This window comes from Penicillium soppii, assembly GCF_028829465.1.
Source record: "Penicillium soppii strain IBT 18220 chromosome Unknown utg000003l, whole genome shotgun sequence".
Classification (NCBI taxonomy): Eukaryota; Fungi; Ascomycota; class Eurotiomycetes; order Eurotiales; family Aspergillaceae; genus Penicillium; species Penicillium soppii.
Genome location: NW_026643233.1, coordinates 1,743,537 through 1,759,952, shown reverse-complemented (window position 1 = coordinate 1,759,952; position 16,416 = coordinate 1,743,537). Strand labels below are relative to the sequence as shown.

The following is a 16,416-nucleotide window of genomic DNA, read 5'->3' as shown; positions in this document are numbered from 1 at the left end:
CATATACCGTAAATGGAAGTCCTTATCCTTATCATTCCCCACCAGTAATCCGGGGTTCGTGGAGCAAACAAGATCATCGTCATCCAAATATGTCATGGTCGTATAACTGCAATGAAGAGTCCATGAACGGTGACTGTGTAGTCATGAGGGCGACCAGGAATCCCATGCAGATTGTTGAAGACGGTGCCGAATGGAAATGTATCCCCAATCCATGCTAGCACAGCTTGACAGCTTTCAACCAACAATTGCAGAGATAGAAGCGGACCTGAGTTTGTCACATGCTTATCTCTTCCGGTAGGTCAAAAAGAATACACCAAGCTTCGATTTATTGGGCTTCAATGTGGCGATCTCCTAATTTACTTCATGTTATAATTTGGTTCGACATTACCGGCCCCCAAGGTTATCAGAAAATAGAAGTCGAGTTTCTGTCTCGCTCTGCGGTAAGCATATGATTATGAATCGATCAAACTTGTCCAAGGAAATAGAGACTGATTTGATTAGAGGATGCCATATACGTGAAAAGCCGCGAGAGACGTTAGATCAGTTTCAGTGGGAGAAAAAGGTTTGTGTGAATCTATTCGCATTTTGGTTGTGCATGTAGTATGCTAGGGGACTGTGATGTCTGAATTAGGAAATAGCATCTCTTATATAGAAAGTTCTCTCTCTCTTCTGACCAACTTCAGTATTCCAAATATTACCACTGAAGATCATTTCTTCTTTTCAATAGACCATAGCCTGATAAATACAGAAATGTAAATGTCTCGCATGGCTGAGTGATCCTTTTCCTCCGCTACTGCTAAAAACAACGGTCCGAGTTCGAAACTCGGACGGATCGTTCTAGGTTTGTTATCTTCTCATCCTCCCTGCTCCAGAAATATTTCTTTTGTTAATTAGAGACTTCTTAAATGAGTATAGAGCTCCTCTGGATATTTTTATCATTGTATCTGGGGCTGTCCGGTGCGTAGGTGCTGATGGCGATCTCGTGTGTCAAGATATATATTTGGCTCTGAATCGTATCACTGATCTACATATCTTCCGGACTACCCACATATTTCAAGTTGGTTTAGAATCTAGCCCCAGAGGGCCACTTATCAGCACGATAAACCCCAAATCGATCTTCAAATAGCCTTTAGGTGTCCGCATCCATATATTGAACTCGATACTGATGGTGCCGGGAATTGATGCCTGATTATAAAACCATCGAGGCATCAATGTCTTACAGCCAACCAATAGAGTCCATGATCGTCGACGATATATCAGCGCCATCCAGCTTCATGAGGTGAAGACAAGTGATAATTTCCAGTGTCTATTCACCTTATCTCATACCTTATACAACCTCTTCAGAGCTTTATAGATCAAAACCACACGCTGCATTCTACAAGCTCGACATGATCCTGAAGGACAAGTGGTTAAAAGAGAAAGGATCCATGTATGGGGCTTAGCAACCCGATAAGCAGTAAATTGACATGTTTCCATTTACCAAGCGACACCACCCTCCGCGCGTACACAGATAAATCTACTAGAGAGGTGTCTGCACAATGTGCGAGACACTAAATATGGCCAAAAGTGAACCACTTCCCTTTACCCCTGGACTCGAAAACACTCGTGTGAACCGTCTCCAAGGGCCAAATGCGCATCGTACTTATGCCCTAGATCCCCTGTGCGTACGAGTGGTTGCGCAACTGCTCCTGGACTACCTCGCGGCTTGTTGCACGGAGGGCAATCATGTTGCCACGCTTCGCTGGGAGCTTCTGATGCAATTCATTTGAAGTATTCTGCCGAGGTGCGTGTAGAGTCTGCCCGGTGAATGTCTGATGGGCAGGCGAGATCGGAACTGCAGGCACAGCTGCTCGATCTCCATGTGGGGGACCGCAGATCACAACCAGGCTGAATTTGTTAATCGAGATTGTGCAAAGTGAATCGAAGTATATGATACTATTGTAGATGGGGATGCACTGTAGCAGCGGCTGTTTTAGCCATGCGAACGATGGATGGGCTGACAGGCATTGCTCACGGATTCTTTGGTATGGCTTTCAAAGGGGTTATGATCTGATCTTTGTTGGATGGTTGGATGGAAGAGGAAATCCCTGGGTATTTTTACAGTCATAGGGGCTGGAAAAGTATAAATTTTGAAGTAAGGACGCCTTCTACACCAGCAAATCCTTTGAGGGGTAGAAACCGCAAAAGTCAGGCCTTTGCCTTCAACGTTCAGCCTTTCCTACACCACGCGAACCTCACCCTGTCAGTCTACCACTGCCATTATATCTATTGCTCGTTCCGCCGCTCGTTGTGCCTTGCACAATGTAGCGTTTACCAAGCTCTCCACTCGGAAATGGCTGGTTGTTCTTCCCGATAATTTCAATGTGGCAAGTAATTTCTTCAATTCTTCATCTACACGCAATACTAACAGCACACAAGCTGGCCCGCCGTATCGCCATCCGACCCAAGCACTCTCCCAGCTACGTAAGTCTCCACATGGAAGGCCATGTCTCCTGGGTCGGCTCGCTGTTTTCAGTTGCTATTTTTATCTTTTTCTGTTCGTGGTTCTTTTTAGTACTCCAGCTGAAGCCAACACAGGCCCTATCTTTGCCCATTCATTCATAAAGGGCCCTGTCGAGAACCGCCCCTTTGTGGGTAGCGTGATGATCGTCAACAACACCGACGCTGAGTCAATCCGCTCGAAGCTGAAGTCTGATATTTACACGCAGGAGGGGATATGGGACTTGGAGAATTCCGAAAATCTCCCATTTCATATGCTGGAACGGACCCCGGCGAAGTTGGAAAAGTAGAATCTCACCATTAGGCGTGCCACCGCCCCCTACTATCATTAGGCGAGGCAAAGCACCAATTGTCAGTTAGTTTGGCCCCCATTCCTAGGCCGCTGACGCAGGTGGCTGTATCTCAGGTTGGGGTTAGTGGGGGCAAGTATACAATGCCTTTCTTTTAGAATTGAGGGATTACCGCGTGCCTAGATAGTTGGGGTAAGTTATATTTGATCTATATAGCTCTCTCACTTATCATCGATGTTTCTATCCGTAGATGCATCTCTAGCAGGAGACTATGTAGTTAGGCGTGTAATAATGTAGCATAATAAAACTAAACACCTATTTAACACAAAAGAAGAAAACACTACTTGGTTATGCCCCAGTCCTTGGCCGGTTCAGGCGTGGCGACCCCCATGGCCACGTCGATGCGGTCCTCCAATGTTACATGGCCGTGCCTTTTTGCGAGTACCGCACTTCGCACGGCGTCCTTCCAGCGGGCCCACCAATCCTGCTCGCTCTGCACGGCGCATCGACGGCCTGCCTCATTGACGGGAATATTTGCGAAGGGCCAGACTACTTCGACGCAGTCGTAGCGCTTTGTGGGGTCTTTCTTTGCAGGAGGCTCTAGACTCCAATAGAATATGTCTTTGAGGGACCTTTTGGCCTCGCCTTGTTGAACGATGACTTCTGCAAAGGCGAGGGGAAAGCTGATGTGCAAAGTCCCTTGGTAGCGCGTTCTAGCCACGGTGTTTCGTATCAGGCCTTCTAGGCCGTCTTGATTAAAGTTGACTACTCGACGCTTGAGCGAGAAGCTGAAAGTTGGATATGAGTCATGTGGCCTGGAGATGCTGTGAGGGAAGGAGAGACTTACCTCTTGATGGTAGCAGGATCCTCACAATATTGCAAGACCAGCTTCTCGAGATCTGAAGGCGCAGATCCTGCAGCAGGAGGCACGGGCTCGCCTTGTACGGTAACCCGGCTGCCGTCTATCTTGAGGTAGGACCAGCAATCACTCTCAGGGACAAGTAACGGCAGCAAGTTGAGTGTCAAATCAAAGTCACTCTTGATATCTCCGTATACGGAATGCGACCCACGTACGCGAACGAGTAATTTTGGGGGCAGCTGAGCCTGCTCGTGCATAAGCTGGAGAAGGGCGTGTGCATTATGGCTGAACCGTTCGTTATGAACTAAAACCGCCACATGGTCATCGCTGAGAGCGGCTCCTCCGATTCGATATTGCGTAAAATCGATAGCCAGGGGCTGTTGGTGGAGGTCGGTCGGCCTAAAGAGCGTAGGTGAAGTGGACCGGGTACTATCTGCGGCGGATGAGTACACGGGCGGTGGGAGATTGTTGGAATCTTTAGAGTCTGACATGGAGAAAGGAATCTGGTTAGGGGTTTTCAACCCGAATGGGGCTATGAGGGTACTAATATATCAAGTTTGTCTCCGTTGATATGCAGACCCTCAGATCGCAGTATCAGAGAGGAGATGGGCCCTGCATGCCAAGGTTTCACTCCAAGGCCACTTAAGTTACGGCGAGTAGTAACAAAATACATGATGTATCACTGCTGGTCTCCGCTCTGATACTGGGGTATTTAGGGCCGTTTGGTACGTCATTATGGTGCTATTGCGACCGTACCTGCACCGCTGGACTTAAGGCATCGTTAGTCACCTGTATGGGGTTGGAAAGGCATATCTGGCCTTCTACCGCACCGGATTGCACTATGTCTTCCTCAACTATTGCACGGCGCGTGCGATCGAGCGCTCCCTTCGCGCAGAACGTCTGACTGTCAGTCAAGCCGTCGACGAGGGCTATCTTACGCGCACGTAGTTCCAACTCCTGCATCGCAATCGCCACGATATTCTCCAGGTCCCCATTTACGCTCTGGTCTGCCTCTGCTGCGGAGAACTAACCCCTCTCGTGTGACTATTGCTGGCAAATCAGGTACCCTGGACATGTCTGACGCCCAGGCAGATACAAAAGTACCGACAACGCCAGGTGGACGCCCGAGCACGCGGTGGCGCACCCCCCCGCGGTTTCGGCGTTATCAGCCAGGGGGACCCTGCAGCGACGCAGCAACAAAGAGAAGCTCTTGCAGGTTTCTGGCGTTTGGGGGCTGCATGAGCGCTGGTGGAGACCTCCAACTGCCACCTTTCAAAGTTGCTTACGCCGACACACGGACTATTTGGAGTTATTATCATGTTCAGCATTGAATGAATACGACACCCGCAAAGTACAGGGAACTTACTAAGACTAAGACTCTTAATCAGCCCTAGAGGTGCTGAGACCGGCACAGAAAGTAATGACTTCTTAATTTGGTTATACTAAGTGATATTACTGGGCCTTACCATTTTTTAATGAAAAAACACTAAATTCTCCTTAGGAGAGTCCGCCAAGCAAACCGTAGTTGCACCCAAACTATAGTCTTTTCCCCAGCATTGAACTCTCCACTTTCAACCATCAATTTCGCTATCACTATGCCTAAAGACAACACCAAAGTTGAGATACAGATTGCCAAAGTAATGAATCATTTATTCTGGTAGTTAGAGCCTAATATTGTGGAAATTGCGCGTGATATCAACGTGCCTAAGAACCGGTTTCGGAATCGATGGAAAGGTAGAGAATCCCTATTTTAGCGCTGACCTGATGGTCGTAAGCTTAGTTGTGTACTATAATCCGTTTTATGCTAATTTATCGAGTACTTCGATCTACGCAGGTGCTGCGATAAACTTGTCATAAATCATTATTACCGTGAAGGCAGTTCTCGAAGAATCGTATGCTAATCTCGTAATTCTACCCCCCAAGGTCGACGACCACTAGGCTCCTCGGTCCTTAAAACGTAATCCTTAATATGACCGATGTCGCTAAAGAGCCCTTGATATCGAACGAAGCTAAGTAATAGATAAAGGAGTTATAAGAAAGTGGTTCGAAGAATGCACTTAGATCGTTGAGGAACTAGCATTTTACCCGGCGATATTTATAATTCTAATAATACTAGTTTTCATATTAGTGTCAATGAGAATTAATGAATCATTACTCGAGAACTAAAGCGTAAAATCTCTAATAGTTCTATCATGAATCATAAATTCGTAACGGTGATAGAAGCGGTTTCGGCGGACGGTTTTGTCTATCTACCGCTTAGTATTTTAAGTGGTGCTTAAATGATGTTACGAGAGTTTGAGGCTATTTCAACCAATGAACACCTCGCTGTATCTAGCTCTAATAGATAAGCGCTGAAATTGGGATTTAATAACTTTCCATCGGTTCCAAAGCTGGTTGAAAGTGGAGGGTTGAATGCTGGAAAGAAGACTATAGTTTGGGTGCAACTACAGTTTGGTTGGCGAATTCTCCAAACGAGGGTCTGATGATAGAGATGGAATAGCTTCATTTATAATACAGTGTATAGAGCGGTGTTAGCAAGCGGTCTAAAATAGGGCATCCTCAGGCATTTGATTTGGCCTTTGGCCCTTATGCAACTTCGCAGGTCTGGTATTTTCTATTAAAAATGGCAAGGCCCGGCCCGGTTAGCCCGTTTAAAATTATACTCGTTAGTCTTTACTGCACTTTAATGCATCAAAAATTATGCCTTCCCTTCTATTTTGGTATATCCTTTATGAAAGTCTCTGCTGTTCCGCCAGCTTTTCTCTCTATCTGCATATCTGACTTTTCCTTTGTTTTACTGTCTATTCTTCATGATCTTCCTCCTTCCATATATGAGAATTACCTCGTTGATATAGATGAGATAATAATTCAAGAAGATTTGCCACATCAAAGACCTTCAAATACTGAGTAACCACTATCCATTTCTCCATCTTCGATTACATGCTAGATATACCGTAGCATCACCAAACTCACCTGGAAAAAGGGAGGCTACAACGACATATGAGTGATGACAAATGGCAATTATATATACCGATACTGTTAGATCAAACTCTACTGTATTTTACGTACGTGACTTTAGCCCGCAATTTGCAGATAATGTGCGAGACGAGACAGGTCACTCTGCAAATCCGCAAACATAGGTTGTTCCAACGGATTACATTGGGTTGGTTACCCGCGCATCTTTCATATGCACTCTACATGATTTAGATTTCCTATTGTCCTCCCGAGGTCTATTGTTGCCACTGGAGCCGACTTTTCCTGTTGTTCCTATGGTTCATAGTTCTATTGCATGTCAAAAGGCATATTCAATAAAAATGGACCCTTTTCTTTGACTCCCGGCCAATTAATTATAAGAGAAATCCGGCAAAAAAAGACAACTTACATATTCTACTGTTTGCTTTAGAAATCGGTTAGAATCTTGATTTACTTTGCATTAGATTAAGATGAAACATTAGGCCGAAATGATGTGATCTTCGACCACCAAGATATGATTAACCACCCCTCGGCTAACTATATCGTGAGAAATTGTCCAATCCTTGGCCTGATGATGCAAGTCAACGCCAAGATCTTTTTTATCAGAAGTATATTGTTCAAGGCAGAATATCCCGATGGTTTGAACAACGCCAATTATATAAAAAGAATGAGAATAAGCAACTCGATCAGTTTTTTGAGGAGTTTTCACAATATCTAGTATCGAGGATATTCTCACTTGGTTAGCATGGCGACGGTATACACCCTAAAGAAAGGCCCACAGGAGACGATCAAGTCCGATCTGGACGCGACAGACTCCTCTACAAGCTTTGACACCCCACCCCTAGGCGAGCACCAAGAGGAGCGTCGGTTCTGGTTCCAGAGAGGAAAGAGCTACAATCCAGAAGCAATTGCTACATTGCCATCAGTCTTTGATAACCCCGATTCTGCGAAAGAATACCAGCCCCGAGCTGACTGGGAGAATATTCATCGATTTGACCCGTCGGCTCGGTGGACATGGGGCGAGGAATATAAACTAGTTCGCAAGATTGATCTGCGCATCATGGTCTTTGCTTGCGTTATGTTTATGGCTTTGGAGTTGGATCGGTCGAACCTGGCTCAGGCTCTAACGGACAATATGCTTCCTGAATTGAAAATGAGCACAAATGGTAAGAACATACAACATACCCCACGCTTGGTATCTTCAAAAGCTGATCAAAAGTTCCGCAGACTATAACCTCGGAAACACCGTTTTCAAGCTCTCATTCCTCTGCGCGGAACTTCCCTCTCAGCTTGTTAGTAAATGGGTTGGACCTGATCGTTGGATTCCCACTCAAATGGTTCTCTGGTCTGCAGTCGCGATGGGACAATATGCGCTCAATGGGCGAACATCGTTCCTTGTATGCCGGGCTCTTCTGGGTATTATACAAGGTGGATTTATTCCCGATGTAAGTGACACAAATACCTGTGATTCTAGTGAAGGAGCTAACAGTCGCAGGTAATTTTATATCTTTCATACTTCTACAAGCACCACGAGCTTTCGTTGCGCCTGGGTTTCTTCTGGACTGCTATGAACATTGCAGATATCCTTGCTGGTTTCTTGGCTTTTGGGCTGCTGCATCTTCGTGGTGTGCAGGGCCAGTCAGGATGGCGCTGGCTATTTTTGCTGGAGGGCCTTCTTACTCTTCTGGTCGGTCTCTCTGCCTTCGTTCTTATGCCTCCCGGGCCTTGTCAGACAGCCAACTGGGCAAGAGGCAAGTCCGGTTGGTTCACTGCGCGGTAAGCTATATTCTCCCCACGAGACAGGGAATTTTTTTGGGATTCTTTTTATTAATGTAAACATTAGAGAGGAAACTATCATTGTCAACCGAGTCATTCGGGACGATCCTAGTAAAGGAACCATGCACAACCGAGAACCCATCACGCCCAAGCTTCTTTGGAAAAGCCTTAAAGATTACGACCTATGGCCGATCTATATAATTGGACTCACTTTCCAGACTCCCATGACGACCCCAAAGCAATACCTCACTCTCACTTTGAAGGGTCTCGGATTTAACACCTTCGTGGTTAATCTTTTGACGATTCCCTCGGAAGCCTTGTCTATAGTTTTCATTCTAACCCTCACATATGCCTCCGAGATCACTAATCAGTTGACTTTGGTATCTATGCTGGGCCAAATCTGGACTCTTCCATTCGTCATTTATCTATATATGGTCGACATCAGCACGGCAAATAAGTGGTCCGTGTGGGTGGTGATGACATTGCTGCTGGCATATCCGAATGGTAATTCCATCCATTCCCATTAGATATCCCATGACTAAAAGAATTGCAGCGCACGCCATCCAAGTGAATTGGAATTCACGAAACTCAAATGCAGTTCGATCTCGCACAGTCTCAGCCGCCATGTACAACATGTGTGTCCAGTCTTCGGGAATTATTGCATCCAACATCTATCGCGCTGGTTCGTCATCCGTATCTATTCGTTAATTATACCCGTGCTACGAGCTAAAAAATTGCAGATGATGCGCCTCTATACAAAAGGGGAAATCGTGTGCTGATTGGGCTGGTTGTCTCAAACATTTTCATTTACCTATTAACCAAAGTTTACTATGTGTGGCGCAATAAAAGCCGGGACACGAAATGGAATGCTATGTCGGACAATGAGAGGTTGCATTACTTGGCAACTACCACAGATGAAGGCAATAAGCGCTTGGACTTCCGATTTGCTCACTGAGCATTTTGGGTGCCACTATGAATTTTACACGTGGGAAAACCGAAGAAGGTACCGGTCTTTGGGTAAATAGCGACTATAGTTACTATTGTCTTACTAGTCCTTTCTGTTGTTGTTCTGAAGTCTTTGAAGTTTGTTCCCAATTCCTTCAATATCGATGTAGCGGATACGGTTTATACGAGCTATCTCCAAACTTTATCAAGACAGTGTGATTTTGATAGCGTAGCAATTAAGACTAGCAGTAGACATTGAGTTTAACTATTATCTAGATGCATACCTCGGCAAATAATTGATCGTGGTAAATGCGTGTGAGATGTAAAGAGGATTCTCGCGAAGCGAGATTGGCTGGACCCTGCATGACGTGCTTTGGCAGCATTAGTATCAGTCAGTATAAGCGAGTATACAGATTTAATTTAAAAGTCTCTCATTGGAAGATAACATCTGAATTTGAAATGCTCCGTCTATATGTTGCGCAACCTCCAATGTATATTGTTCTATCGCGGTAGCTCCCGATGACGGGATCTTCCACAATTTGCGGGGGAAATGGCGAATGTGAATGACAGAACAAACTGACTCTTATCAATTCAGAGAACCTAGACATGCACAGCATATGGTGTGACGGCGTTCTAGGTTTACGCGAGTGCATAAATCCTGTAACACGCTGTCGCGAGCGGATATTCGGCACGAGGAGAAGGACGACGGAAGTATAAGAAGCTCTCAGGGTCCAACTCTTTAACCACACTATTCCAACTATCTATTCACTAGAACAATGGCATCTGCAGCCACTGAAACAGCCACCCCGGTGGTCCCCATCGTCGATGAAAAGCTCACCCTGAAGGGTCTCGCGCGTGAGCCTATCAAGTCGAATGGAAGTCTTGACGCCTTTGAGTCTTTCGACGTGACTCCGGTCATTGGCCGAGAGTTCCCCAATGCCAATTTGAAGGAATTTCTGCGCGCTCCTAATTCCGACGAGCTGCTTCGGGAGCTTGCCCTGACCAGTCAGTCACTGCCTTCACCTCTTCAAAATTGAAATTAACAAGTATCGGCAGTCTCCCAGCGCGGTGTGGTCTTCTTCCGCAAGCAAGATGGTTTAGATGATGACCTGCAAAAAGAGCTTGTCCAGCGTCTTGGAGAACTCTCAGGCAAGCCCAGCACATCAGGACTGCATATTCACCCGGTGGCCAACTCGGGACGTGAGCACAGCGTCAAAGATGACGAGATCAGCGTAATTAGCTCTGCGCAACGAAAGAAAATCTACAATGACCGCAACCAGCGAGGGCAGAGTGCACGGAGGGAATGGCACAGCGATATCACTTTCGAGCCCATCCCCAGCGACTACACCCTTCTGCGTCTTACCGAACTTCCCAAGACCGGTGGTGGTAAGTCTCAACTGTAAATCATCCTTTATATTCCCACAATAAATCTGACCAGTCCTTAGATACCCTTTGGGCTTCAGGCTACGAGGTCTACGATCGCCTTTCTAAGCCCTACCAGAAGTTCTTGGAAACCTTAACCGCAACATATGCTCAGCCTAGGTTCAACGAGGTTGCCAAGAACAACGATTTTAAGATTCACCCTGGACCCCGTGGTGCGCCTGAAAACGTGGGCGAGGAGCTAATCGCCGAGCACCCCGTCATCCGCACCAACCCTGTTACCGGCTGGAAGAGTGTCTTCGCCGTCGGCACACACGTTCAAAAGGTCAACGGTGTCACTGAAGAGGAAAGTCGCCATCTTCTTCAGTGGTTTGTCAGTCTCATTGTCGAAAATCACGACCTTCAGGTGCGCCACCGCTGGCAAAATCCCAACGATCTCGGTACGTTCCCATCCCATAGTATAGCCTTCATTTCTGACCATCCCCGTAGCTATCTGGGATAACCGATCAGTGTATCACGCTGCGACTTGGGATTATGATAATCTCGGTCCTCGTACTGGACATCGTGCTGTTGGTCTTGGAGAGAGGCCTTATTTGGACCCTAATAGTATTGGACGACGGGAAGCACTTGAGAATAGCGAATAAGCGATTTAATATTCTCTGCGCAAACACAAATGTTGAAACAAAGTTTAATCTTGCACGCTCACTTTCAAAAGAGCTCTCTAAGAAGATGCCATAATTAGCAATTAGATAGTTGGGTGCCATCTATGTTTACAATAACGGCACTCTACACCCATATTTCACATTAAGGCAAGCCGCCTCTGATCCACTGATTTTTAACCTTTTCATTCCATCACAGGCTCCTATTAGATGCAACCGTCGTTGACGAAGTTGAGGATAGGACGGAACTACGCATTGCAGGCCCACGCCGCCTCCGTCGGGATAGAATACGAGTAAGGCCCTTCGGCGATCGAGTTCGTTTGGGTAGATGATACCACCCTCTTAGTGAGTGCATCTCTAGCATCCCTGCGCTGCAGCCACCCTTCCTAAAACTTTGTACCTGACCATGGCTCGATCCTGAAACCAAGCTTTCGTAAAGGGTCTGTTTGATACTTGTCCTCCTTCCATGAACTGCACATGATTTGCGCTCGGCATTTTTTTTTTCGGGAAACAAATGATACGCGTAACAACCGGCGATCCAATACATATCACTTGCCAAATTCATATGTGCCAGTGTTACTGCAATTGGCCTCATGATCTTAGATGGACAGACGACTACACGTTCAGGTCCACTGCTTCTCTTAAGACATGCATTTTGTGTCGGGTGAAACAGACCAATGGGCGGATAGGCCATTGGTCATGGTAAGATGGCTATCTGGTGTCTCCGTGCGCCGGTCTCGGTCCGCCGGTCTCCCGTGCGGGGGCCCATATTTTGATCTCAAACTCAAATCAACCGCCCCTGCGCCATAAAATGGTATCTGTAGCCAGACCAAGGTATTCCCAATGTGTTGAGCCAAAATCGGAATCCCACTTTTCGTACCTGGGACATGATCAATTGCTGTGTCCTACTTTCCCGTGATCAGGGTATTATTCAAAATTCACCAAGAGAGGCATTATTCTCAAATTCCCTCTTGGCTCCTTACCAAAAATCCAAGCATTAGCGCAGGAATGACCTTCAATGTCCTCACGACCAACGCGGTCGACCTGCAGCAGCGACTCGAAGGGAAAAATATCACGAGCGCTCAAATTGTGGAAGAGTACTTGGCACAAATCGATCGCTATGAGCCTGCTCTCAATGCGCTTATCTCGCCTGCCCCGCGGGAGAGGGTACTCGAAATCGCCAAGGCTCGGGATGAGGAGCGCCGGAAAGGGCGCATCCGGGGCCCATTCCATGGAATTCCCATAATTTTGAAAGACAGCTTTGTCACAGCGTCGGAGCTGGGCATGAGCACCACAGCTGGATCATATGCGTTCGTTGGAGCCAAGGCGTCAAAGAATGGAGCTATCACGCAGCGCCTGATTGACGCTGGCTTGATTATCTTGGGAAAGGCTAACATGACTGTCAGTAGATGTTTGATTCCTAGGAAACTTTGTGGGATTGACCGTTACTCTAGGAATTTGCTGGCATGAAAATGACCATGATGATGCCCGGTTGGTCTGCTCACGGCGGTCAGACTCTGTCGCCGTATGTTGGAAAAAATAGAGGAAAATGAGAAGATACTTGGTCACTCAGTGAGAAGAGAAATTACAGATGATATTCACTTGTACTGATGCTAAGCAGGCTCCTGGGGGCTCGTCCACTGGCTCTGCGGTCGCTGTAGCCGCCGGGTTTAGCCCTCTTGCCATGGCCACTGAGACCATAGGTTCCATCGTGACTCCGTCAACACGCGCTGGTCTATACGCGCTCAAGCCTACTACTGGGGCCCAGGATACTACTGGGCTATACACCATGACGGAGTTCTTCGATAGTCCGGGCCCTATGGCAAAATCAGCATCTGACATTCGCGTTCTTTCTGAGATTCTACTCGGTCGCCTGTTTAACTTCTCCCGATCGTGTTTTTGGGAAGGTCTTTCGGTGGGTTTCCTGGACCCAAAAATTTGGAGTATGTCGCCGGACTTTTGTACGCAATTTGAGGGTACAGCAGAGCAAATGGTAAGTCATTCTCATTGCATCAAAACATTAAGAGCCCTAACGATTGTTTCTAGGTAAACGAGTACGAGGAGACGGTTTCCGCTCTACGAAGCGGAGGTTGTCCTCTTAAGTACCCAATCCATTGCAAAGATCCCTCAGTCTTACCGAATACTATATTGCCAATCGCATGTAGGTCGCTGCAGTATCAGGTGAAGTTAGGAGGGCTAACTTCTTCTAGATTGGGACTTCAAGAATGTCTGCATCCCTAGATTTATTCGCTCGTTTCACGAGTGCTCTGTAACAAGCGTTGCAGATATCGTCAAGTTCAATAAAGAAAACAGTGAAAAATCACTTCCAGCTCGTAGGTTGACAGAGAGGACACATTCCTAAGACCTTAAAGTGAAGAGTCACTAACACAACGCAGCATTTGTCCAGCAGAATGATCTAGAAGGGGCAATGAACTCTATTGAAGAAGAGGAACAAATAAATCAACTGAAACAGGACCTTCGTAGGGCCGCGAGAGATATTCTGAATGACCTATTTGACAAGGAAAAAGTCAATATCCTGGCAGCTCCGGGAGACTCCCCGTTATGTGTTCATGCTTCTGCTGCAGGTAACAGTTCATCGAGTGCACATTTGACTCGCTGTTGCTAATAGGATCAGGATATCCTGTCGCCACAGTACCGATAGGAAAACTTCACTACAATGACCGGCCGTTCGGTCTGTGTCTGGTGGCCAGAGCGGAAAAGGAGGAGACTCTACTGCGGTTCATGGAAGTGTACGAACAGATTGCTAAGCCTCGTCCGGTTCCCAAATTTGGAAAGGTCAAGATATAAATTACAGGGAACGGTAGTTGACAAAATGAATGCGAGTTATCAGCAGGAATGGCTGATAGTACACCTCAGGTGGATATTGTTATGCCGCTAGATAATCAGCCTCGTTTGTAGAAATTGGAGGATGCCCGCCCACCCAACCTTTCATTTCCATATTCATGAAGCATTTAGATGATCACAACGCCTTTATGCCCAATCCAAATCCTATCTAGGCATCAATTAACCCCATGGGCTGGCCTTCTGCATATGCTGCATGTATATTGACGTCTTCCGGCGCGATCACCGGTCCGCGAAGCTATCTGGGTGGATGGTGCGGATCCCCACCACCTAATGTACCACCTGGTAGAACGATAATTTCAATGAATCAATCAATCAAGGTTCAATTAATCTGTTACAGTCTAACTAGTAGCACATAAATATGCAGTCGTTAGTTTCAGCGGAAGCAAGAACTCGTAGCCAAACGCCAGAGCTATTGCACCGGCCTGTATCGAACATTAATGAGAGTGCAAATTGACAATCTCTATCAGCTGGCGGCTCATCAGCTCACTTGCTTCTCCGTACGTGAGATTTGTCTGTCAGTTTCGGTCCAGGGAAGATTCCTGTTTACGACGGGAGAGGCGGATATGAGAATGATGAATGAGCTTCATTTAATTATAAAGTTGTGAATATTACTTGGAACAGATAGATTCGCCAGGGCAAAACAGCTCATTGATTTCCTTTGTCAAAGACCTTGTGGTGTTTTAGCGTATACATCAACACGGAAGAACATTAATTGATGGGATGAATGAACCCACACCAGACCTCGGGAGGAAGGAAATACATTGCGATCTTTTCAAGTAAGCGAATTGCTAGATATGCACTCTTTGTTGCCCAGCATACCCTCCCCCCGGGCAACCGATTGGAAATCTAATACCATCCAATTCCATACACATATGGCTTCAAGTCAAGCACCACCCTGGTGGGATTACTGTGCTGTGAAAGTTGAACCTATTGATATAGTATTTAGTATATACACCTGGGTACCTACCTAACTACCTACCATTCGTAACTATCCAGAGAAAGGCCTTTTATGATATCCATACAGGGTAAAAGATTGATTTATGATGCTGCGTTACCTAGTTATTTAATGAGACTTCGCTTCCAAAAACTTTTGATAAACTGCCTTTAGCCCATCTGGAATCTCGATCGGAGCGGTAAGACAATTGAGGTCATATTCTCCCCCCTTTCCAGCAGCCTCGAGCGCCAAATAACCGGGTGCATATAATTCGACGTCCTCTTCCCACTGCTTGCGGTAGTCCAAATCTGGAGCATTCAAACCGACCACTGATTCTAGAATATCGAGAATAGGTAGATCCATATCCAATCTGCTCATATATACGTCGGCGTTAGCATATACCGAGAATAAGACAGAAACGAGAATAGGACTCACGGTGTGTTCTGATGGGCGCGACCACCTGAACGCTCTTTTGCTTCTAGTACGCCAGCCCTCCCGTTCACAAAAAGATCCAAGGAAAGGGGGAACATGTTGAAAGGGCGTATCAAAGTTGAGTGCTTGATACTTCCGTTCAAAGCAAATTCAACTAGCGTCAAACGGCCTGTTTTTAGTCCTTCCTGATCCACTATCATGAAGTGCTTCGTATTTTGCTCATACAGAACGCTTCCCGTCTTATTGAGGTATATATCGCCAAAACATGCACTCTCAAGATAATACCAGGGAAGAAAGTCTTGCACTAAGTGGGTATTAGGAGTGGCAGGGTTGAAAACAGCTGCATTCGGAACAGGATCCTTGATAGGAAGACAGTGTCCTGCTTCATAATCGTAGCGATATAACAGAATCGCGAACTTAACCCATCGAGCCCTGTTCATGAAATGTGCCTCATCAACGGGCGCCACACAGATGGCATGGTCCGGCTGACAAGGGAAGAATGCATAGACCCGCTCTAATGCCTCAGGAGGATAGGAAGGAAAATGATTTCCCTCGCTTAGAGCACGATTGTGGTATGATTAATGTACAATTAGCTAAGGAAGTTAAAGGTTGTTCAAATAGAAGTAGTACATCACGGAATTCCTGAGAGGCAGACACCCATTGCTGCACCAAGGCGCGGCGTTGGCGCAATTCGTATTCTTTATCTGAATTGAGGTTGCTTGGTCTTGGCACCCAGCTTTCCCGGACAAAAAGTAGCCATCCTTTCACCTGTTCTTCAAACTCATCCCGAGTCACGTCGGTTTC

General features: G+C 46.4%; 7 protein-coding genes across 7 annotated transcripts; 4 read left to right on the top strand and 3 right to left on the bottom strand.

Moving 5' to 3' along the window:
- Positions 1-1,649: 1,649 nt before the first annotated feature.
- Positions 1,650-2,007, bottom strand: N7529_002798 (uncharacterized protein; the record flags this gene model as incomplete). The annotated part of the gene is made up of 2 exons (XM_057238326.1): positions 1,650-1,887; positions 1,937-2,007. The coding sequence occupies 2 exons, from the start codon at positions 2,005-2,007 to the stop codon at positions 1,650-1,652; spliced, it is 309 nt and encodes a 102-aa protein (XP_057100937.1).
- A 325-nt stretch (positions 2,008-2,332) lies between these two features.
- Positions 2,333-2,789, top strand: N7529_002797 (uncharacterized protein; the record flags this gene model as incomplete). Its single annotated transcript, XM_057238325.1, has 3 exons — positions 2,333-2,339; positions 2,411-2,463; positions 2,607-2,789. The coding sequence occupies 3 exons, from the start codon at positions 2,333-2,335 to the stop codon at positions 2,787-2,789; spliced, it is 243 nt and encodes an 80-aa protein (XP_057100936.1).
- Positions 2,790-3,129: 340 nt separating this feature from the next.
- N7529_002796 (uncharacterized protein) lies at positions 3,130-4,139 on the bottom strand (the record flags this gene model as incomplete). Its single annotated transcript, XM_057238324.1, has 2 exons — positions 3,130-3,577; positions 3,637-4,139. The coding sequence occupies 2 exons, from the start codon at positions 4,137-4,139 to the stop codon at positions 3,130-3,132; spliced, it is 951 nt and encodes a 316-aa protein (XP_057100935.1).
- A 3,227-nt stretch (positions 4,140-7,366) lies between these two features.
- N7529_002795 (putative MFS transporter) lies at positions 7,367-9,352 on the top strand (the record flags this gene model as incomplete). The annotated part of the gene is made up of 6 exons (XM_057238323.1): positions 7,367-7,787; positions 7,849-8,066; positions 8,117-8,397; positions 8,465-8,901; positions 8,951-9,079; positions 9,138-9,352. The coding sequence occupies 6 exons, from the start codon at positions 7,367-7,369 to the stop codon at positions 9,350-9,352; spliced, it is 1,701 nt and encodes a 566-aa protein (XP_057100934.1).
- A 766-nt stretch (positions 9,353-10,118) lies between these two features.
- On the top strand, positions 10,119-11,366 carry N7529_002794 (TauD/TfdA dioxygenase family protein; the record flags this gene model as incomplete). The annotated part of the gene is made up of 4 exons (XM_057238322.1): positions 10,119-10,347; positions 10,399-10,728; positions 10,788-11,162; positions 11,212-11,366. The coding sequence occupies 4 exons, from the start codon at positions 10,119-10,121 to the stop codon at positions 11,364-11,366; spliced, it is 1,089 nt and encodes a 362-aa protein (XP_057100933.1).
- Positions 11,367-12,389: 1,023 nt separating this feature from the next.
- On the top strand, positions 12,390-14,189 carry N7529_002793 (amidase; the record flags this gene model as incomplete). Its single annotated transcript, XM_057238321.1, is given in 7 exon segments — positions 12,390-12,786; positions 12,806-12,906; positions 13,003-13,374; positions 13,428-13,542; positions 13,592-13,714; positions 13,778-13,966; positions 14,011-14,189. The coding sequence occupies 7 exon segments, from the start codon at positions 12,390-12,392 to the stop codon at positions 14,187-14,189; spliced, it is 1,476 nt and encodes a 491-aa protein (XP_057100932.1).
- Positions 14,190-15,309: 1,120 nt separating this feature from the next.
- N7529_002792 (uncharacterized protein) lies at positions 15,310-15,710 on the bottom strand (the record flags this gene model as incomplete). Its single annotated transcript, XM_057238320.1, has 2 exons — positions 15,310-15,550; positions 15,616-15,710. 2 exons carry the CDS (start codon positions 15,708-15,710, stop codon positions 15,310-15,312), a joined length of 336 nt encoding a protein of 111 aa, XP_057100931.1.
- Positions 15,711-16,416: the final 706 nt, after the last annotated feature.